Source organism: Pseudonaja textilis, chromosome 3 (assembly GCF_049901715.1).
Source record: "Pseudonaja textilis isolate UNSWEBS1 chromosome 3, rPseTex1.2, whole genome shotgun sequence".
Taxonomy (NCBI): Eukaryota; Metazoa; Chordata; class Lepidosauria; order Squamata; family Elapidae; genus Pseudonaja; species Pseudonaja textilis.
Genome location: NC_141992.1, coordinates 73,735,149 through 73,760,251, shown reverse-complemented (window position 1 = coordinate 73,760,251; position 25,103 = coordinate 73,735,149). Strand labels below are relative to the sequence as shown.

Below are 25,103 nucleotides of genomic sequence, written 5' to 3'. Positions count from 1 at the left end.
TAGTGCACTCAGGGAAACATGGTGAGGAATAACACACAACCAGTGTATAGATACACTGAATAGTAAAATGTAGGTTTTACTTCCTGTAAATGGATAAACGAAGTCCAACAAAACAGTCCAAATCATACACGGTTAAAGCAGGTAGTATTCAATACAATCAGTCCAGGGATAATCCAAAAACGAAGTCCAGTATCATAAACAAAGTTCAGTAAACGGAGTTTGCTAACAGTTTGCAAGACTCACAGCAATCCAAGCAGAACAACGATCAGGCAAAAGGCAATAGGGAAAATGCAAGAAGAGAACAAACCAGGTTTCTGGCTCCATCTTATGGCAGTCAGAGGAACCTCAGCCAATCACAATTACAGCACTCTTTTAAAGATACAACAGTATTAAATAACTATCCTGGTTTGTATATTGCCAACTGAACTGTTAGGTGACTATCATTCCTAACATTCTCCCCTTTGGGTAGGACAATATATAAAACCTTACAGTTTAAGTCCATATTCCTCACAGCAAGCCTATGTTTTACAGTGCCTTGGGCTTTTGTGAAATGATCTTCAATGTTATTTTCAGACATGCAGTACTCCAAGTTTAATCATTTTACTTTGAACACATTGTCTCACATTCAGATATCATAGATCAGTATGTTTTGATCTTGTCTTTACAAGATTGGAAGCCATCTGAATTGCTGATTGGTTGTCTTCATATACAACTATAGATTCACTTACATTAATTCCCATGTCTGTCATTAGTTGTTTATAACATACTAACTCTGTACATAATAGAGATAAACATGAGAATTCAGCCTCCATTGTTGATAAGCTTAGATGTTTTTGTCGAATGGACCGCCATCCAATTAACACCTTTCCTAATAACACTACAGTACCTGACATTGATTTACATGTAGGTACGTCTGTAGCGAAACTTGCATCAGCATATGCAGTTAAGTTAAGTTAGGCTCCAAATATAATGCATAATGCATCGTTTGTTTAAGATATCTCAACACATGCTTAGCAGCTTGCCAGTGCCTTTCAGTAGGCTAAGCATTAAACCTGGCTAATTGCTTGAAAGTATATGCTATGTCTGGCCTAGACCAATTACTAAGACAGGATAAGCTACCAATTAATGATTGATAAATATCTTTATCAAAAACAGGACTTTGTACATCATTGTAGCTAAACTCCTGGCTCATTGGTGTTTTAGCCGGTTTACAATGTTCCATTTTAAAGTTCTTCAGTAACTGGTTAATTTTATCTGCCTGTGAGATTTTATAGCCTCCCTTAGTTTTATCTATTTTCAAACCAAGATACTGTTTAATCTCACCTGTTTCATTTTAAATTTCTTCTCTAACAGTGAAATAATCCCAGTAGCTTTTTTCTCGGTTTTAGTGATTAATGCTATGTCATCAGTAAACAATAGGCAACAATGAAATTATACCATCACCTTCTTTTTTGAATAAACATGGATCAGTCATGGCAGCTACAAAACCTATCGTAGTTAATTCCTCCACTATGCACTGGTTCCATTCATAGCCTAATTGCTTCAAGCCATAATCTCCAGCAATCAGTTTTGTTATCAGTTTTTATCTCAAAAGGATTCTTTAAATATATAGTATGTTGTAATGGTACATGTAGATATGCTGTCCCCACATCTAAATGGTTTATTATGTATTTGTTCTTAGCGGCCCACACTAATGCTGCTCGTAATGTGGTAGCCTTCAGACTAGGTGCAAACACCTCATCGTAGTCATTAGCTGACTGATTGAACGCTTGTGCTACTAACCTGGCTTTATGGGTAACAATCCCATCCACACCTGTCTTAATTTTATAAATCCACTTACACCCTATGGAATGCTCACCTGGTGGTAACCTGACATTTTCATATACCTCCAACGTTTGTAAGGATTTCAGTTCCTTATCCATTTCTTCCTGCCAAGCAGCTTGATCCTTAGCAGGATACAATTTCAGTTCATTATAGTTAGTAGGAACCTCCTAACTGGAGGTTTTCAGAAGAGCAATATAGCATCTTAGTAATTATGCTGAAATGCTTGGATTCCTGATTACAACATAGCAGCTGAAATACAATGCACAAAGTTTAAAATCAGTCAAGGACTGAGGTTTATTGATATTCTTAAGACTTTATAAAAAGCTGTTTAGTCAGTCTTTCTTTAGCTTGACAATCTAAAAAAAAAGAAAAGAAGCAACAGCACTTCTATAAATAACAATGCTAAGAGGAAGTTGTTGCTATGACAGCCTTGATCACATTTCTATTTTAAATTCAGAAGATAACTACTGGCACCTATTGTTGAAATATTAAAATGCAGCCCAAGCAGCACACATTAAACTAGTGAATCTTTTTATAGCAAAGGGACAAATTCTACTTTAAAATGATATACTAAATATTAGTCTCTGATTTGGGTTTTTTCCATACCTACTTGTATGGAAACATGTTAAATAATCTAAAGTAATACAGAGTATATAAATAAAAAATGTATACACTTTTAAAATAATTAAATGGTTATAAATATATTAGAAATATTTCTAAAATTAATATAAGAATTAATATTATTAATATATAAGAACCTGTTTTTGTCTAGTGATTAAGGCATAGACTAGAAACCATGACACTAGGAGTTTTAGTCCTATCTTAGCCTTGAAAGTTGGCTGGGTGACTTTAGGCCAGTCAATCTCTCAGTTCAACCCACCTCACAGCTTTATTGTTATGGGAAAATATGAGCATTGCACATGTTCATGGCCTTTGAGTTATTTATAAAAATAACAAGGGCAGAATAAAAATAATATATTTCTATCCTACTTTGCTTCAAACTTCTAAAATAGCAGTAAGACAGTGAATATTGTCAACAGTATTTTTTAAAAAAATATATAATTGATAACTCAATTTCTCAACCCAGCAATGTAATCATCTCTGATGAAAGGCTGTTGTTGGATTATAATTTTCTTTGTCTCTGGAATAGCATAGGGAAGGACAATTGGAGCTTATTTATTATCTGGAGGGAATTGTTTGGTAGTGTTTCTGTTAATTACCCAGATCCTTTCAAAAGACAGAAAGCAAATAAATAAATAGATAAATAAATTATCTATTTCAGAGCCTTCTGGCACGGGAAACATTTGTGGAAACCATTGAAGGAGCATAATGTCTTTCCTCCAATTTCATTCACATTTAGGGATAATTAAGTGTCTGTTTAAGAGGGACCCGGAAAAGCAAATATGTTTTTACAGGAGTTGAGGGCTGTAAGGCGGGAAATTTTAAGGATCAATTTTTCTTGCTGAACAGTTAGGGGAATCTAAGTAGTTCCTTGATAGTGTTCTGGAGGTTGTTTTTACTAGGAGAAATGAGCCTTTCTGAATGGCAGCAGCACTTTCCGCTGAGGGAGTCCACTGTTAAGAAGATAGAATGCTGAGGCAATCAGGCTGATTGAGCATAAAACACTGGGGTTTCCTACCTTATACTATGCTATGTCTCTCATATTAGGACTACCCATGGGCTGTGCTGGGAGGAAGCTGTTAGGAATGTAAGTCACCTAACAGTTGGGTTGGAAATATACTGTATAAACCAGGATAAACATTTTAATACTGTCTCTTTAAGGGAATGCTAAAATTGTAATTGGGTGTGGTTCCTCAAGCGGCCATAAGATGGAGCCAGAAACCTGGTTTCCGAGAGTGTTACCGTTCCTGCATTTCCCTATTGACTGTTGCTGATCATCATTATTCTTGGATTGATGTGAGTGTATTAAATAATTACTGAATTGTTTTTGATACTGGACTTTTGATATTTGGATTATCCCTGGACTGAAAATTGACTGCTATAACCGTGTATGACTTGGACTGCTTGTTGGACTTTGCTTAACCATTTACTGGAAGTAAAAACCTACGTTTTACTATACAGTGTATCTGTGTGCTGGTTGTGTGTTATTCCTCACCACTCTCATTACGTCTCCCTGTATGCACTCATTCTCCTAACGGGGAATTATCTCAACACTGGTTATGGGCCCAGGCCATACCAGGCTCAGATAACTGAGAGTTGGTTTGAATGCACAGTACCGTATACAGACAGCTGTTTACTGTTTAATTGTGGGTTACTATCCTGATAAAGATGGCACAAGACACTTCAACAAGTCTACCACTGATAATCTGGTTGGATGGAACAAACTATGTTTCCTGGTCTATGAAGTGCAGTCTACTTCTGCGTAGAGAAGGGTTATGGAATGCAGTTCAGGATCCACCGGATGTAAATGCTTGGGATCCAGATGATGAAGATGATGCCAAGAAGTTAGCTGACTTTAAACGGAACAACGAACGAGCTCTTTGTATAATTGGACACTGGGTGACCAGCAGCTAGTCCATATTCGTGGAGAAGAGTCTGCTGCTAGGTGTTGGGAGAATTTGAAGAGGATTTATGTTCGTGACAGTGTAGATGCACGCATACATCTTACATGTAAACTATTTAGAGCACGTCTTCTGAAAGGTGGAGATATGTTAGCTCATTTAAACTTCATGAAAAGAACTTTTCAAGAGCTACATGAAAAGGAACTGATATTTTCAGAGCTGCATCAAGTTTACATCATTCTTTCCTCATTGGATGAAAGTTATGATGATTATGTATCTTCACCGGAAGTCCTGACCAGAGATAAACTGACATTGACTGACATAACTGGAAGGTTGTTAGAAGAGGCAAGAAAACAGCTGGATAGGGACCAACTGAGAAAGAACCAACCACAAGAAGAGGATTTGTGTTCAACTGCCTATACTCTTAGGAAATGTTTTTCTTGTGGGGCTAGGGGACATATAGCTAAATTCTGTAAGCAGGGAAAATGACAGAATACTGGTAATCACCAGAAGGCTAAGAAGAATGTTAGTTTAGCTATGTCTAGCAATTCAACTATAAACCATGATTTGTGAGTTGTTGATAGTGGAGCATCGCAGTGTATTACTAGAAATAGAGAGAGGTTTGTAACGATGTCCACGAGTAAGCAACATGTATCATTGGCAAATGGATGGAAGATGAAAGTGTCTGATGAAGGTACTGCATATTGTTCATATATAAATGAGCAATTAACTATGTTATATGTACCTAAACTGAAATTTAATTTGTTATCAGTAAGGGCTTTAGTTAATATTGGTTATGTAGTAACCTTTAGGGGAGATAACTGTATAATAGAGGAAGAGGGTAAAAGTGTTACTGCTACATTAGAGAATGATTTATATGAGATACATGATGACCAGTTGAAGATGGCTAACTCGGTTTATAACAATGTTAAGCCACATGACGAATGTATACATTTACTACATAGATATCTGGGGCACATAAATTTCAAAATGCTGAAGCAAACTGTTGAATTGTCAGAGAGAGTAAAATTAAAACCCTGTAGCAAGTATTTAAACTGTAATGCCTGTAGCCAGGAGAAAAGCAAGGTTACTCCTGCAAACAGACTGAATGGGTTTAAGACCAAAGAACCTTTAGTGGTTGTGTTTGCTGACATAATTGGTCCTAAGAAACCTAGTTTGGGAGGTGCCTGCTATGTTTTGAGTATAAAGGACCATTACTCAAGGTATGGTTTCTGCTATTTAATGAAAAACAAAACAGAAACATTCCAACATTTCTTTAACTGGCTAAGATTTGCTGAGAGAAAAATGAGAAGTAAAGTAATTACTTTAGTTACTGATAACGGGACTGAGTTTATTAACAAGAGATTCCAAACTATGTTAAAATTGGTTGGTGTCGAGCATAAACGTTCTGCACCTTACCGACCACAACATAACTCGTTTATAGAACAAAGAGGGCAAACGTTACAAGCTATGGCTCACGCTAAGTTATCTGACTCAGGTTTGCCTAAAACACTATGGAGTCAAGCCATAATGTGTAGCAATCATGTGTTAAACAATGTAGTTAACACAACAACTGGAGAATTGCCATTCACTCGTTGGCATGCAGAAAGCCAAATTTAAACTATCTACATACATTTGGAGCTCCAGCATGGATGCATATTCCCCCACAAGTAAGACTAAAAGGGCAACATAGAGCTAGAAAATTATTTTTCGTAAGTTATGAGGCCAACCATAGATCGTTTAGATATTGGGATCCAGGCACAGCTCAAGTTTACTGTAGTGCTAGTACTAAATTTATTGAGCATGTTGGGTGGCACAAACTGGAACAGGAATCCAGCAATGATGTTATTATTGACACCCAAATAGTCCCTAAAGATGATATAAGTAAACCACGAATAGCCATTAAAGAGGAAGAACAGGCACAGGAGGAAGTAGCAGAACAGGCACAGGAGGAGGTAGAAGAACAGGAGCTGGTGGAACAGGAGTGTCCACAAGTAAGCTCTGTATTACCGAGATGTTCAACCCGAGTAACACGACCACCTGATAGATATCAGGCTAGTGTTGTATGCCAAGTGAATACAGTTCCAAATAACTTTAATGAACTAAAACTGTATCCTGCTAAGGAACAGGCTGCTTGGCAAGAAGCAATGGATAAGGAACTGTAATCTTTAGAAAAGTTGGAAGTATACGAAAATGTTAAGTTACCATCTGGTAAACATGCCATAGGATGTAAATGGGTTTATAAACTTAAGGCAGGTGTGGATGGGACTGTGACCCATAAAGCCAGGTTAGTAGCACAAGGGTTCAATCAGACAGCAAACGACTACGATGAGCTGTTTGCACCTAGTCTGAAAGCTACTAAATTACGAGTAGCATTAGTGTGGGGAGCTAAGGAGAAATACATTATAAATCATTTAGATATAGAGACAGCATATCTGCATGCACCGTTGCAACACACTATATAAAGAAATGTTTAGATCTCAAAAACGTTAATACAACTGATGGCTGGAGAATTGAAAAAGAGCCTTTATGGCTTAAAGCAATCAGGATATGAGTGGAACCAGTGTATAGTTGAGGAATTAACTACAATAGGTTTTGTAGCTGGCATGGCTGATCCATGTTTGTTCAAAAGAGAAAGTAATGGTGTAACTTCATTGTTGCCTATTGTTTACTGATGACATAGCATTAATCACCAAAACTGAACAAGAAGCTACTGAGATAATTTCACTATTAGAAAAGAAATTTAAGATAAAACAGTTAGGTGAAATTAAACATTATCTTGGTTTAAAAATAGATAAAACTAGGGGAGGATACAAAATCTCACAGGCAGATAAAATTAACCAATTACTAAAAAGTTTTAAAATGGAACTTTGTAAACTGGCTAAAACACCGATGAGCCAGGAGTTTAGCCACAGTGATGTTCAAAGTCCTGTTTTGATAAGAACATTTATCAGTCCTTTATTGGTAGTTTATCTTACCTTAGTAATTGGTCATGGCCAGATATAGCATACTGTGTTAACCAATTAGCGAGGTTCAATGCTGAGCCAACTGAAACGCACTGGCAAGCTGCTACACGTGTGTTAAGATATCTGAAACAATGCATTATGCATTATATTTGGAGCCTAAAGATTAACTAAGTCTAACTGCAAATGCCGATGCAAGTTTTGCTACAGACATAAATACACGTAAATCTACATCAGGTACTGTAGTATTATTAGGAAAGGTGTTGATTGGATGGAGGTCTATTCGACAGAAACATTTAAGTTTATCAACAATAGAGGCTGAATTCTCATGTTTGTCTTTATTATGTACATTAGTTTATTATAAGCAACTATTGATTAATATGGGAATTGATGTAACAATTCCCATATCGTAAATTGGTTATCTTCATAAACAACAATTGTTGTTTATGAAGATAACCAATCTATTGTTGTTTATGAAGATAACCAATCAGGAATACAGATGCTTCCAATCTTGCTGTTAAGACAAGAACAAAACACACAGATTTAAGATATTTAAATGTGAGACAATGTGTGCAAAGTAGGATCATTAAGCTGGAATACTGTATGTCAAAAAATAACATCACAGATCATTTTACGAAAGCCCAAGGCTCTGTAAAGCATAAGGCTTGCTGTGAGGATTATGAACTTAGAATGTAAGGTTGTATATATTGTCCTACCCAAAGGGGAGAATGTTAGGAATGTAAGTCACCTAACAGTTGGGTTGGAAATATATAAACCAGGATAAACATTTTAATACTGTCTCTTTAAGGGAATGCTAAAATTGTAATTGGGTGTGGTTCCTCAAATGGCCATAAGATGGAGCTAGAAACCTGGTTTCTGAGAGTGTTGCCGTTCCTACATTTCCCTATTGACTGTTGCTGATCATCGTTATTCTTGGATTGATGTGAGTCTATTACTGAATTGTTTTTGATACTGGACTTTTGATATTTGGATTATCCCTGGACTGAAAACTGACTGCTATAACCGTGTATGACTTGGACTGCTTGTTGGACTTTGCTTAACTCTTTACTGGAAGTAAAAACCTACACTTTAGTATACAGTGCACCTGTGTGCTGGTTGTATATTATTCCTTACCACTCTCATTACATCTCCCTGTGTACACTCATTCTCCTAACGGGGAATTACCTCAACAGAAGTTTCTATTCTTTAGTCTAGATGGCTTGCAGAAGTTTTGGCTGGGGACAGAGTGAGTCAATTTGGGTGTGATAGGATTAGACAAAGAGATAAACTGGATGTAATACTGGTGATGTCAAATGATGGGGTTGGTAATCGGGAAAAGGTGTAGTCTCCATTTTGTTAGATTTATGTTCTCCCCTACATAGCATGAATATAAAAAATAAACTTCTAAAAGCCGCTGGTAGTATTCTCTCCAAACTTTGTTAGATGAAAGTTATGAGGCATCTCTTTTTTCCTTACTGTGCTACAAGCTGGCACAAATTTTGTCTTGCACAATAAAGCTAAAATAAAGTGTTTCAATAATTAAATCAAGGAAACTTAATACTGGTATATGCTACACACATAGTGGTGGGACTTGAGATTGTTTAACTTTTTAATGCAATACAGTGAATATTAGTGAACTTAAATTAGAATAGTATTAATTTTGTTTTCGTACATGCTTTAGGAAAAACTATCTTCTAGAAACTTTAGATCATTGACCACGATATGTAACATGCAACATGATTGTTTGGAAACATGGCTTTCAGCATACTGGCAACACAAGAGTCAGAATAGTTCTGCTTTTGCTTGTAATGCAACAGTGAATGCCTGCAGTGGGAGTCCAAGCAGGTCAATCTAATTGGCATATATATCCAAGAGGTGGAGTTTGAGATGTGGCACCATACTCATCATTTTGACAAAAGAATGTAATCCTGCAGATGCCCTTTTTATTCAGTGAATACAGTGATGCTAGTGTCCTTTTCCAGCCATAACAAGCCATGAAATGTAAATATAGTTAGAGATAGCTTAATGTGGGGTTATCCTGTATTTGAATGACCAGTTTAGCCTTTACCATAATGTGGACTAATGGTTTGGAATTTGTATCTTTCCAATTGTAGAGAAGGAGCCAGCAACTTTTGGAGCACTAGTCAGTAAATGAATCCTAAATATTTTATTGGCCAATAAAATTCTTTAAATTTTTAGAAATTTGAACTTCAAGTGATTATTTAAATATACCTATCCCAGAAAGCTGTTGGCAACTATAAAACAAAGGACAAATTTAACTAGCCTATTACAGTGGTGTTTAAAAGTTTATGAACCCATTTGGATTTTTAGTATTTCTACATAAATATTACTTAAAATACTGATTTGTTCTCTAAAACTAGAGAACAATTTGTTATCTATTTGTTATCTAAAACTAGATAAAGGGAACCAAATTAAAAATTATACTTGCTCCTTTCTTTATGGAAAATGACCAAGTTATATATTTATATTTTCAAAGTTAATGCTTCTTAGAATTTGTTCAAATGTGTAAGCCTAAAATTAATGTCACACCCCCTTTTAATTCTGTGAATTCATCAATTCGAAAGCAGCCAGAAGCCCTGCTTATGAATTGCTAAATATAGGAATAAAGAATTTTAGGCTGCCAAGAATATAAAATTCTGCAAAACTACGGATTATGAATGTACCAAGAATGTTTAGCAAAATATTCTCATTCTGGCACTCTTTAAATATGTTTTCAGTTTTACTGTTTTAGGAGTTACAGCCTAAAATATCTTTTGAGGATGGCTGCTTGGAGGTTGCTGCAAATTGAATATGAAGTGTATAAATAGTATAAATTTAAAACTAACCATTCTATTCGAACTACTTATAGAACAACATTAACTTCTCTGTAACCCATTAGTGGTATCTGAGGAGCTTTGAAAAATACTCTGTAGTATTCAAATATGACAAACATAAATGTAAGTGACACTGCATCCAATCTGAACTTTGCCGATAGAAAACAAGTAATTTTCAGCAGTTCCCTGTCATTAATATATGTGATCCATGCTTTTCTTGGTTGGTTAAGGCTCAAAGAAATGAACATATGGATAGATGATGCAGTACTGTAGTAAATGCTTCTTTGAGAGATGGAATGGCACAGCCTGTTTTCAAGAGACCTACCTTGGAACCAACTGAAATGGACAATTTTTATCCAATCTCCAATCATCCCCTTTTAGGGAAAGTTGTTGAGAAAACAGCCAGCCTCCAACTTCAGAGAGCCATGGAAAAAGCAGGCAATCTGGATCATCTCCAACTAGGATTTAGACTGGGGTATAGTATTGAGGTGGTATGTGTAGTGCTTACTGGTGGTCTGTGACCAGCTCAGGATGGGCATGGTGCATCCATCCTGGCTCTCTGATTTCTTAAGAGCCTTGGATACTATCAATCGTGGCATTATTCAGGACCAGAATGGTTTACAAAGAAATGTGTCAGTTGGTAGCTTTGAAAAAGACTAGAAATTATGTGTGGCATACCCACCATACACACACTTTGAGGTGGGAAACTATACAATGGACTCCTAATTCCTTGTTCTTTTCCTCCTCTGCTTCTGCTCCCCGATGGTACCAAACGGGGTAGTGAGAATGTAGCATGCAAATGCTCTAAAGTCTAAATATTCTATTTGGGTAGAGGGGTAATAAGCTCTGCAAAACTTTTTTTTTACAAGGAAGGGATGGACAACATCTGTATTGTCCACATCATAACTTGGATGAAACTCTCTGCACTGAATTAAATAGGTGTCCAAACACCTGTCAATATGGATTATGAATTCCTCTCTCCCAAAGAATCTCCCCCCACTGTGCTCTACTGAAATACTCTATTGGATTATTACCTTATTGTATGGTTTTGCCTCCTGCCTAGGATATAGTCAACCACTTGTTTATCCTCCTCTGTTCCCTGGAAAACATCTTGGAAATTATTTTTTTCATTGCAATAACTAATATAACTAAATTTATTTACACCACCACTATGTTCACTATTTACAAATATGCATACCATATTCACATAATATAATTCAGAGTATTACTTCACTGAAATAATTACTATATTTCTAGGTGCTTGGTATCCATTTTTATATACTATGCAAACTTGTTTATAAACTTTTCAGTGTAACTATTATAATCAAACTGGAAGTACAAAATACAGTTAAAAGCACAATATTTTATTATTTTAAACTCAGAAGAAAAGCAGCATGGTTTAGCATTGTAAAATTGAAATTCAAACTTATATTTTTCCCATAATACTGAAACATGTTTAATATCTTTAAAATTTTTCATCAAAAATGAAACCTATGAAGTAAAGATTTAACACAAAGAAATTTCTTTTCAGTATTTTTTTAAAAACAAATCTATACTATTACCTAGAAACCTATCCAAGAATATGTGTATATGCCAGATCAGTTATTAATGAATAAAATATTTGGGGGTACTCTATTTTAAAACAGAGAAGAAAAGCTACTTGTATCATGATAAAAATTTACAGAGCTATTGTAATTAGAAAATAACAGGGACACAGGAAAATATGTACTAAGAATCAGTAATTACTAAAGACAAATAAGTATTGCATTGTGCAGACTTATAAAGATACATGCTTGTCTGATTAAACAATAAAGAAAGAAAATTAATTTTCTTTCATGTGGGTAAATATATCAAAACAATTAACATTCCCATGTATGAAAAGATAATGTTTAGACACATGTAAATCTGATAATGAAGTACCAAACTACTTTCAAAAAGAGAATTTAAATTACTTTAAACAATACAGCTAATGCCACCCCACACCAATTTGACAGTTAACAAATTTATACACAACTTCACATTCTATCAGTTTTTAACCTTTCAAAAATACTGTCATGACTAATTATTTTACTGCAAAGTTTGCTTCACATCTGCATTTTTATGTTATTTCTCACACTACAATGGTGAAAAACATGAACATTTTTTAGAACATAAAGCCAATTTTATTAGAACATAATTCATGGAACTTGAACTTGTTTACAAAAAATATTAATATAACATTGCTTAATAAATGAGGTTTAAAAATTAGCACTAGTAAGAATTTGCCGTGTACTGAACTGTTCCAGAATAGCCACTGATACTAAAAACTAACGATGTATAGGCAGTCCTCGACTTACAACCACTTGTTTAGTGGCTGGTGAAAGATATGGCACAGAATAAAGTGATTTATGAACAGTTCTCAAACTTATAACCACGACAGGTCACAGGATAAAAATTTGGTTGCTTGGCAATTAGCATGTATTTATTATGGCTGCAACACATTGGGTTCATGTGATTGCTTTTTATGATCTTCCTAGCCAAGCTTCCAACAAGCAAAATCAATGTGGGAAGCAGGATTTACTTAATGTCCGTGTGAGTCACTGAACCACTACAGTGATTTGCTTAACAACTGTGACAAAAAAATAGGCCCAACTTACTTAACAACAGGATTGCTTAACAATGAAAATTCTGGTCTCAACTGCAGTCATTAAGTTGAGAACTACCTGTATTTCAACATTGTTTGATGACTACATATTTAGCAGAGAAAAAAAAACCCAGAGTACTTACTTAGTTATTAGTAATCAAGCAAATATTTGCGGGCAGTTTCACTATTTTGGTGTGATACAATTTCATTAGATTGCAAAATAATATTTTGTAATTAAAAAGTAGAGATCTTTAGTTGTTTGCCATGATACTAATGGCATATGTTTCTAAGCCATCAGGCATTAAGCTATTAGGATTCTGTTCTGTGCTAGACATATAATTCCTTTTTAAAAAAAGTTCTTTCAACTACAGTATGTTCATAAAATCTACATTTTATTAGTATACCTTACAATATTAAACTGTAACTTCTAACGAGCTCAGATAATATACCTTTATATTTGCATTAGAATTATCACGTTAGAACACTAAATATGAATTAAAAAATATAACTAGATTAAAATGTTCTGAATTATCACATTATTATATATAGTTTCAGTATACAAATTACAAATATTGTTTGTGTATGGTTATCATATCATTTTAGCAAGTTCTATGCTAGGACAAGAGTCTACCCATTTAAATTCAGGAATGTTACAACAACAAGGTTTTAAAACATTCCACTATTATGTGTCTTTATCTAATAACCAAAAATAGAAAAATCAATTGAAAGGAATAGAAATTATTCATGAATTTTAAAGTGAAATTGCTTTGGCTATTTCTTGCAAATAAGCAAACAAGGAAAAAAACCCATAAAGAAACACAAATAAGGAATACTTATTTAAAATCAACTGGATAAAATTGCTAATATTCATAAGTAAATTGTTGACAACTTTAAAATGCCATGCTGATTAAATGTGGCTCCTCTCCCAATTTAAATTCATATACATCATCCCCACTAGGTATGTACAGAATGGAACAGACCTGAGAACTCTGAAATATTCAACTTCTACTTTGGGTAATAGTAATTCTGTCACTAGGGGGATGGTATAGAGGTTTTCCATTTTCTAAACTGGAAACAATTGTAACATTCCAGACAAACGGACGCCACACATCTATGATTAAATTACTTCTATGTTACAATAAAGTAACATTAAAGCAGGTACTTGCAATAAGATTTAACCAATTACAGCAAAAAGCATCTGTCATAGTTTCTGAAAGAAGTCTCTATTTCTTATTTTTAGATCCTGAGCTATTGAGAATACCACGTTTGAATGCCATACTATAACTTAAGAGACAAATTTCTGAGTCTCAACTACCACATTGCCACTGAGCATTAAAATCAAGATTAGTAATAATACATAACTCTAAGAATTAAACTTCAAAAACATACAAGCAACATATTCTTAAAAACATTTCATCAACTACAAAAAAAAACTTAATTGCATGCAATTACTTTTCAATCAAAACATATCTGTTTACACAGGGAACAACATGCAACTTACAGATGGCCTTTTTAATCTGTAATACCAATATTGGCAGTTGCTATAAGGTATTTATAGTAAATATTTCCTATATCTGTGATTGTGGGTTTGTTTTTTATTACTTTAAAACATGTACAGTACTGCAAATAAACTTCTGCATACTTTTTATCTTCCAAGGTCTCATTATTCAGTTGTGAAGCTAGAATGAAAGATCCATAAAAAAAGAGATCTACTGATATCATGTTTAGATTAGAGCAAGTTATTTAATCAATATGAAGAATGAGTTACAATTCTGAGAATAAGCATACTTGCCACTAACTATGAAAAGTGCCATACCTTTGTAAAAATATTTCTAATTGCTCTATTTACAATTTATGATACTTTAAGGTAAACTAAGGCTAATATGTTTTTGCATAACTCTTTTTAAAAATACAAGTTTCTGTATACAATGGTTTTGTAGTCAACTAGGAAATAATGTTAATCTTGGCCCGAGATTTGTTCTTGATAAGATTTTGAAAGTTTCCTATGAGTGATCACTTTGAATTTCTAGTAAGAGACAACTATTATTTCTGAGGCAATCTATACAAGAAGAATAGTGAGCACAAACACAAAGGATGCATATTTCTGGCTCTATCTATTTCTTCAGAGGAAACCTTATCCTCGAGAGTTAAAAGTTCTGAAACCACAGAACTAGTGTTCAGATTAAAATAAGGTAATCTTCAATTTAAGACCACAATTGAGCCCAAAATGTATGTTGTTAACATTTGTTAAGTGAATTTTTTCCCATTTTATGACCTTTCTTGCCAGAGTTATGTGTATCACTGCAGTTAAGTTAATAATCCAGTTGTTAGATGAATTTGGCTTCCCCATTGACTTTGCTTGTCAAAAGGTCAAAAAAAGGAGATCATGTGACCCTGGTCATAAACATGAACTAGTTGCCAAGTATTTTAAATTTGATCACTTGATCACGGGGATGCCGCAAAGACCATAAGTGAAAAACTCTCCTAAGTCCTATTTTTCAGTGCTCTTGTAACTTTGAACGGTCACTAAATGAACTGTTGTAAATTGAGGATTACCTGTTCTGCCAGTTGCAAGAAAGAAAGCCTAAATCAATTTAATAGAACCAATTAAACACTTATATTATGTTCTGGTTAAATTTTTACATTGAAATATACACCTTGTCGAAATGGTAGAGCAAAAACTTTAAACATAAAATAAACACCCAACATTTGCAAAAAGCCAAAGTAACATATGATCAATATTGTGAAGAACTTTGGCTCTTGAAAATCATCCTTATAATTTGGTCATGAAATTAAACATATGTGTGTAATTGCTTTTGGAATATTGGCAATTCTGTTTCCCTATGTATACATAAGTAGTAGAATTCTGTGATGATAAAGATAATCTGAAGCAATATCCTGCAATGCAAAAGGTTCCGATGTAAACTGCTTTCATTCATTGAGCTTTGGATATTTATTTGTAGTTCAGAATATTTCAGCATAATGATAAAATTCTAAGGAAGGAAACAGAAGCAAACAACAAAATACCTGCTGCCAGAAACAAGGATTTGTTTTCTAACCCAAGGCTTAAGTGTGGTAAAACAATTTGGTTTACCTCCCACACTACATACATAACCTTTTATTTCTGATTTTGGAATAAAATGCACTTGCATTGACATAATATGGTGAGCCTAAACTATGGTTTATAAAACATTATCGCTGCTTTCATACAACATGCCAGGAAAAAACAAACCAACTGTATTATGGCTTAGTCCATGATACAATTACTCAGGGGTGGGCTTCAAAATTTTTAGCAACGGGTTCTCCATCCAGTTGCTAGGTGGGCATGGCCATAGTAGGCATGGCCTAGTCAGCCTCCTGCACCACGGGGGGTGGGGGAGGCTTTTTGCCCTCCTTGGGCTCCAGAGGCTTTCCTTGAGTCTCCAGGAGAGTGAAAATGGCCTCCCTGGGCTCCAGAGGCTCTCTGGAAGCCAGAAACAGGCCCGTTTCTGAGAGGCCAATTTTTTGCCCTCCCCAATTCTACACTTACCTGCAACCAAAATGGACCATGTGGGGACTCCTGGGAGGGAAAGGGCAGGGTGGGTGGGTCCAGCCAGGAGTGGGATTTGGGAGTTCTCTGAACTGTGCAGAATCTTAGCTAGAGGATCTCCCAAACCCCTGTGAACCCACAGCAGCCCACTTCTTCTTTTTTTAAAAAAATTATTGAATAAACTTAAAAACAATTGAACACAGTGCAAATTTCTTGGCCGTCATTTTGGCCATACAAGCTATAGTATAGATACACATAACAGTTAATTTCCTTTTCCCCTTATGTTATTAGTATAATGCTAGCTGCATATAATTTCCATTTCCATTTATATACAATTATATACATATATTTACAACCATCTTTTATACTCATGCATTTGTATTATCTCATATTTGTCCATATTCGATTCTCTGCAACTACTTCTTGATCAAACTGTCCAGTGAAATAAATATTAATGCTTTATTCAAATTATCTGAATTAAAGACATTGCTACAAAATTCTATGAAGATAAAATAGAATATATTCTGTGAATTAAATTTAAAATGTTGGAGTAGTAAGGAAAACTTTCCCAAGTATAAATTGCAAAACAAGTACAATTCAAATTATATTTATTTCTTTAATTTCTAAGGCTACCCACTAGCTTACAACTCTGTTAGTTTACCCAGAATTAAAGCATTAAGGTTATAAACAGTAAACTATATTAGGATCGTAACACTCAGAATTGGAAGAAATCAGACTGGAAATACACCAGACCAGGGAAATCTAGCTGAAGCTTCAGAAATCTACCTATAACAATTTTCGCCTTATTTTTTTCAAATAATGCACATTTCTTATTACTGTAGCTAGCTCACAGTTCATCAATGTAAGGGTAATGATCATGTGATCAGAATTTGGATGCTTTACAACTGGTTCATACTTACGACTGTTGCTGTGCCCCAAGGTCATGTGATCACCTTTTGTGATCTTCTGAAAAGCAAAGTCAATGGGGAAACTAGATTCACTTAACAACCGAGTTACTAACTTAATAACTGTAGTGATTCATTTAACAAATGTCGCAAGAAAAGCCATTAAAATGGGACAAAACTCATTTAATACATGTCTCACTTAACAACAGAAATTTTGGACTCAATTGTGGTTGTAAGTCAAGGACTACTTTTACATTTATCCAGCAACATTCATTTTTAGATTTTTTTTTCCAATCTTGTGGAGTTCATAGTTTCACTGAAATGAGGATGAACATAATTCTGATTATGAATTGGATAATTATAATCAGAATTATGATTCCAACACAGGAAGGCATTTTAAAAATTTATAATATTAAATGATCACTTGTTAATTTTCATGAACCATATTTCCTTAAATCATGAAACCATCAATATTTCAATATTTTATTTAATGCTCTGAAATGTTAAAGGGAATTCCCTATTGGTTGACAGGTACATTAAATTAAAGAGTTTCTTTTCTTCTTTGAAAGTATACATTGTTTCTTAGCTCTAAATGTATTTTAGCTTTTAAAGTTCTGCTTTTCCAAAAGTTACTAGATCATAAATGTTTATATAAGATTTTAAAAATTTTATTAATACATTCTAGATTTGTTAATATTTATATATAAATATATTTTAGGTTAACATTTCTGAAAGTATCTCATTTGAGGGGGAAAACACACAAATTCAATTTCTCAACCAACAAAAGTTGCACTGTTTTAGTCAACTGACTGATTTTTTTCAAATAGTTCCTTGCAAGCTGAGAGTTTTAAAAATCTCATTTTCATACAGCATATTTAGTTACAGTCACTATCATTTTATGTTATTAGTTTTCACAAAACATTATCAGCCTACAGATACTACGCTTTCACATTTCTTCAAAAAACATCCAACTCTGGTCCTTGAGAGATTATTTCTATGCTACAGTTGGCTTCAAAGTTAATTAAACCAATGAGTATTGTGCACATCTATGAAGTCACGAGGAGCTAAGCTTGATCCAAAGGAGAGGTTGCCTTATTGCACTATCATGCCCTCCCAATGTCATGTCATCATCCAACACTTCAAGTTTGTTAAGCCAGAATTTCTCATTGTGGACCTCTTCTTTAGTAAACATTTCGGTTTTTAAAAAATAGGTGCACCAATGCTATACTATACACATAATAAATTCTAGGGCCAAAGTTTAATAAGATCAATCTACCCACCCTCTATCAAAAAGTAAATCACTTCAAGATATATTACTATTCCACAATCTTTATTATATAATCCTAAAAAAGTTCTTCACTAGAATTTTCTTCTCAAACAACGCACTGCCTTATTTTGCAAAATTCCAACCAGATCAGAAAACAATGCACCAAAGGCAAACCCGTAATTAGCTCTGAGGGAAGGGTCAAAATTGCCTATAAGTGCATATAGCTATTGAACACCATGATCAATACTGCCATATAACAGGAAATCTAGGCCACAGCCTAATACTTGACTATTTTTAATTATATGCATACAGTGTAAAGAGATGACCAATTTATAGACTTCAAAATCATGGAAACCCAACTTTTGCACTATAAATTGGTAACCAGAGTTTCAGTTTAATTAGTTTAAAAGAAATGAAAAGTGGTCAATGCATAATCCAGACAAGATTATAGAATTTGTTCAAAATGCTTCAAGGAATCACAAAATTGTACACTAAATACATGGGTTCCAGAGTGAAGAAAACAAGAATCCCTCATTGGGTAGAAATGGATGCCCAAAAGTTGCTATTCTGTACCTAAAGCATACTGTAGTGTAGGAAGTCATTCTTTAGAAGTCAGGCTTCGTCTTACAGAAACAGACCTCAAAACTCTTGGAATGCTAGCTAGGGATAACAGAACTGTAAAACAACACATCTGAGAAGTAAAAGATTGAAAGAGGATCTCAGTGTAAGAACCCAGCAATCTGTCTCTTTTAAGCCCTTCAATGTACAGCTTACATTTAGCAGAAGCAAAACAAAGCCGGAAAAATTAAAGCATTGGAAACAAGATTAAGATGTTGTCTACATAAATAGCCTTCTGCATCCACAGCTCATTTGGGATATCATTAATGTACCACTCACAAGAAGTACCATGGCAGGAAAGGAAAGTTTTCAACAACAGTTGCAAGGAAAATCCTTTTCTCAGGTACAAAATCCAAAATGAGAGGGGCTTTTTTTTTTCAAATGTCAGGCTCACCTGATTCATCATACCAAGCATTCACTAGAAGTCAAGAAAACGATTCTCCATATTATTATTTAAACAAGAACACAACAATTCATTATAACATAATGTTCTTAAACATTGGTACCTGAATCTTGAGATGTTCCTCTAAGTAGCACTAAGGCTGTGATATTATATAAACTTATCTGTGAGTAAATTTAATTGAATTCCATGGCCTTTATTTTATAAATATGAAGTGGATTATGGTGTTAAACATATTTCACTCCTTTTTTCATTTTTGAAATGACAAGAAAGCCAACAGTGGCACTGTTGCCTTTCTTGTCATTTCAAAAATGAAAAAAGGCATACTACTTTATTACTCAGCCAGATATTTAATTTTGTTTGAAAGACTCATAGCTTCCTCCAATTAAAACCTTATTAAGCTGATAAGCTTATAAAGCAAACTGCCTGATTATTTGCCAGACTATATATCTAATCAAAATAAACTACTATTTAAAAATGAGTCCAAGTAAGTTGAAACGAAGGAGCCAGTTTGGCCTAGTAGTTAAGCCACTAAGCTAAAAACATGAAAGTATTTAGTTCTTGTCCCACCTTAGCCATGAAAGCCAGCTGGGTGACCTTGGGCCAATCACTCTCTCAGCAAAACTCACCTCACAGAGTTACTGTTATGGGGAAAATGAAGATGTGATGGATATGTTTTCCATCTGAACTATTTATAAAAATAATAAAGGTGGGACGCAAATTAATAAATAAAACAAAAAACAGTATATAAATAAAAGCAATCAATATGGTTATTATTAGTACAGCATAAGACAAACTATCGTCTGCTTCCTTCTGATGGGTTAAAGACTAATCCAAATATTTATCTAATAATAATAATGGATCATTGGGGCATTTGCTTTTCTTTTGCTTATTAAAACTTTGGGTGATCCAAGTTTATTATCAGAACTCTACCTTGAAGTAGAAATCAATTAACGTGCCCCCCCCCCCCATAGGAAACTTTAAACCTTTCTACACGACCAACGTGCTTGAAGCTTTCTTTTTACACTGCAGATGCTGGGACTAATCCTTTCTCCATAGCAAAGGACTTTATCGTGGGAAAAGGATAGGGAGATCTCTGGGGCTGTTACCTGAGAAGAAACACAGGGGACCCGACAAATCAGTGCACAGTTTACACTGTTATGTTACCCGCGTTTCCTTCTCCAAGCAGGTTTGTATGACATAAAGCTTTCTCTGGAAAGTCTATAGATATTGGGGGAGAGAAAAGGGAGACCCCCCCACCGGTTCTAATTTTGTTTCCTCCGGCAGAGCAGTTTAGTTACAGTGAGCCTGGAAGTGGGGAGAGTTGATGTGGGTTGCGGGGACTCGGGGCTGCCTTCTTGCCCTCTCCGGCAATGCCTCTCTCAGACACGGGTTAATCCGCTCACCTACGAGCCCCCACCCACCCCCGGCTCCTAACGCAAAGCAGGCCCCGCAGGCCAAGCAAAGAGGACCGAAGGCACTCGCCGAAACACAGCCACCACCTCCAGGCCTGCTGCCCGGGGCAAAGACGAGAAGCTGCTCCTGCCGCAACCCGTCAGGGTAGGCCGCAGGGCCTGCCTTTGGTCGTCCCGGCGCACCTTGGTAAAGCGGCGGCGGGGCGGCGGGTGGGAGAGGAGAAAAGAGAGCTGCCTGCCCGCCTGCCTGCTTTCCACGGAGCTCGCCTTTTCGTCCCCCCTCCGGGCTCACTCACCGCTCTCAATTTCGTTGCCCTTCTTGGCGGTGGCGGCGTTCCCCATGGCCGGACCGGGGCGAGCAAGAGAGGTCGGACTGCGCCGTCCGTCCAGAGGGAAGGGCGGGAATCCCGAGTTGCGTGTCGAGCGGCGCTTGGCTTGGCTTGACGCGGACCGGCCCTTTCCCTCCCTTCCCTTCCCTCCCCTCCCCTTTCGCACTTGGCTTTCCGCGCTCCCGCCTTCCTCTTCCTCTTCCTCCTCTCCGCTCCGAGTCTTTGGTTGCGGGGAGGGGGGGGCGGTCTGACCGGCGGCCTGAGGAGCGAGGAGGCGGCAGCGAGAGCGCTCGGCTGGTTTGTCCGCTTGCCGCCGTCCCTCCCTCGCTCCCTCCCTAACTCACACACGACGGAAATGACGGCCTCTGAAGCGCCTCCTCCTCCTCCTCCTCCTCCTTCGGAGTCGGAGTCCTTACCTCCGTGCCCGACGTCTGCAAAAAAAAAAAAAACCTTCGGCGTGCCTCGGCCCGGGCTGTTGCGGGGTGGAGGCAAGCGCCCGGTGGGAACTGAATAATTCTGGTTGTGTTTTGGTCCCTTCCCCGAAGGAGGTGGGCAGCAGGTGCCACCGCTACAAAGAAACCTCCCAATCCTCCCCGGTTCCTCCGCGCATTATGCACCCGGTGACAGACCCCGGTTTTGCTCTGACTGGAAATAGTCGCCACCTAACTATCGGTTCGGTACCTCACGCCGCGGCTACTTTACTAGGCGTATCTGAAAATAAAGTAGCTGGTTTACTATTTACTATTAGCCTACCAGTCAATGACTACTTCAGCTTCAACCACAACAATATAAGAGATACAAACTGAATGTAAACCGCTTCAAACTCGATTGCGGAAAGTACGACTTCAGCAACAGAATGGTCAATGCCCGGAATGCACTACCTAACTCTCTTGTTACATCCTCTAACCCCCCCACTCCTTTAACCTCAAAACTATCCACTATTGACTTCACCCCATTCCTAAGGAGCGTGCATAAGTGCCTACCGTTGTGCCTACTGTCCCTGTCCCCATTTATTCGTACCCATTTCCTGTATTACTCATGTTTATGCTTACACCTATTATCTTGTAAGCGATTGACAAATCAAATAAATAAATAAATAAATTTAGGCTTACTCGAGAATGAGTTCCCAGTGGCCTGGGACGGGTTCTGCTCTGAAGTTATGGGGGAGGGGGATCGGAATGTAGTGCTAAATATCTCTGCCGAGGAGAAACTTACCGCTTTCGCGGCTCTGCGACTTCAGAATAAATGAGCTTAGGTTATCGCTATCCATCTACTTATCTTCTGCGTGTGTGGGAATAATTTTCAGAGAAACTTTTATGAGTAAACATGCATTGATATGGGTTGAGTGGCTGCAATCTTGCGTTGCTGTCTATAATTGGACTTAGGGACCCCAAAGTGCTTTTTTTTTTTTTTTTTAAAGAGGGAACTGGACTTTCTTGTTTTTTCCTTTGAAGACGCTCTGACTGGAGGGTGGGGAGCTGAAGAAGCTTCTTGCATGAGAAGCGAAAGGTCTTCAAAGAAAATCAAGAAAGTCCAGTTGCCTCTTGAAAAAAGCACCAACCATGATCTGAGAATCTCCATAGACATTGGAAAGAGCGACCTAAACAGAATGAAATAAAAAATACATGCTGGCTAGACATAACATGTGAGAATAAATGTTCAGCCACCTAGAACATTTACTGGTTTTATTTATATTCTGCTTTTTATTCTGGTATTTAAGGTAGTAGAGTTCCCATCTGTTTTTTTTCACAACAACCCTGTGAGGTAGGTGGGCTGAAAAACTGAGTTTCTGTGCCTGAAGATGGACTTGAACCTTGATCTCCCTACACCTGATCAGTGCACTAAGTCAGTCTGGTGAAATGCACCTTAAGATAAGGACATATTTGGGAGTCTGATGGAGTTCAGATGGGATTGCTGCCATTTAGGCTGAAACACCAATGATGGCGTTTTTTTAAAAAACTAACAATGCTACTTTCAGATAGACTATCTAAATGTGGAAGATCCTTTCAAGTAATACTTTTCAGATATAAGATGCCTATTTCATTATTTTTGTCAATTCCAGCTAAAATGCTCTCATTCCAATAATCAGTGATTTATACCCATCCTCTCACATCTAATCCTGGGTATATTTTTATAAGACCAAATACTATAATTCAGTCTGTTAAGGGTTTATTTTCCAGTGTGACACTATCTATTTACTAGCGTTCTGATAAGAGAAGGCCAACTTCATTTCTTTTGTTGTGAAGGACAGAGGGGAAAAATGCTGCTGAGAGTTTTGTCCCATCCTTTCTGACCATATTCAAGGCTAAACCCCTGTGATTCTTTTCTGTTGGAGAATTAAAGAGTGGTGCACTCTGGCCTCAGAAGCCAAAGATAACCAATTGTTATTGAAGAATAAAGTAACAAGATTGTTCCAAACTGGATGACCTGGCAACATATATTAATGCTAACTGAATGAAGGAAAATACAATGCCTTCTTTCTTGAGCTGTGCCTGGTATCTCATTAACTACTGAGCAGTGGGTACTCCTGAGGCTTCATAGTAAAACCTCCTTTCTGACCGACCAGTTGTAGTCATGGCTTAGACCCTGCAGCCAGTGCTTCAGACATATGTTTTATGGCTACCAGCATGTTTATGGCTAACAAACTAAGCAAGGGGATGGTCTAGAAGACCTCCAAGGTCCCTTCCAACTCTGTTATTCTATGTTTTGTAATGGAGTGCCTACATTTCACTGGGGAATATCCGGGGGGATCTGACCGGTGTAACTACTGGTTCGGTGATTTATGTTTTGCGCGCGTGTGACAAACGTCATCAGCTTGCTGCCTGGACAGCTGAGCAGTGCTGTGCGCGGGTGCTCAGCATTTCAAAAAGCACTTTTTTTCCTGCTTTTTCAACCACAGCTGTGCCACGCAAAGCAGCTGAGGTTGAAAAAGCAGGAAATAAAGATCAGGTAAGAGCCCGGGTGGGCAGGTGGGCCAAAACAGCAGCAGACATAGAACCAGTTCTATGTCTGCTGCTCTTCAGAGCTACTGGTTCTACAGAGCTGGACAGAACCGGTAGAATTCCACCCCTGGCTATGTCTCATTCAATGACTGATATAATTAATGACCATTCAAATTACAACTTCAGCAGCATCCCAAATTTATGTGTTCACCATCTGCATGCTTCACAACCAGTTTTTAACAAGCAGAGTCAATGGAGAAACTGGCAGTAAAATCTTAAGTCCAGTGACATTTTTTTTTTTCAGAAGACAAAATAGCAAGGAATAAGCAGTTGTGGGGAGTTGAAGGGGAGGTAGGTCCTTACTTTAGAAGAATTTAGGTTTGGGGCTGGCTGGGACCAAGTTGGGAATAGTCTGGATTGAGGTGGGTTCTCAGCTATCAACTGGTGGGATTCGGTTGGATTACCATCACTAAGCAATGCAGTCAAGTGAAATTGCACTTTTTAACTTTGTAATGGAAATTCTACTTCCAATTGTGGTCATAAATTGAGGACTACAGTACCTGCATTTATGAATAGACTTATGAGAACTATCTGGAAAATAACAATTCCATTCATCTGCCAATAAATTCCAGTGTACCACAGATTTAATCTCCACGTCCCCTTTATAATGTTCATGGTAACATTAATTAACAAATTCAGTAATGAGAACATTTTAATGTCATTTTTAGAAGTTTAATAAAATTAGGAATCTCAGCTTGCATTCAAAATTTCCAGGATTGGTTTTTTTGTGGCACATTACTTTTGCAGTATTTTTGTTTCCAGCTTTAAAAAATTACAAAATGTATCCCAAATATTCCAATGAATGTGAAACATGTAATCTTTTCTTTTATTCTTTGAAACATAGTAACCAACTTTTAGCTTCAATACATTCA

At 36.6% G+C, this 25,103-nt stretch overlaps 1 protein-coding gene across 1 annotated transcript in view; it reads right to left on the bottom strand.

Annotated features, from left to right (window-relative positions):
- Window positions 1-21,586, bottom strand: part of PRKACB (protein kinase cAMP-activated catalytic subunit beta) — a 69,107-nt gene extending 47,521 nt beyond the window's left edge. The window contains exon 1 of the mRNA XM_026700237.2: window positions 21,197-21,586. Within this exon, the coding sequence (XP_026556022.1) occupies window positions 21,197-21,242 (46 nt within the window). The 5' untranslated portion in view covers window positions 21,243-21,586. The remainder of the gene's footprint in view (window positions 1-21,196) is intronic.
- Window positions 21,587-25,103: the final 3,517 nt, after the last annotated feature.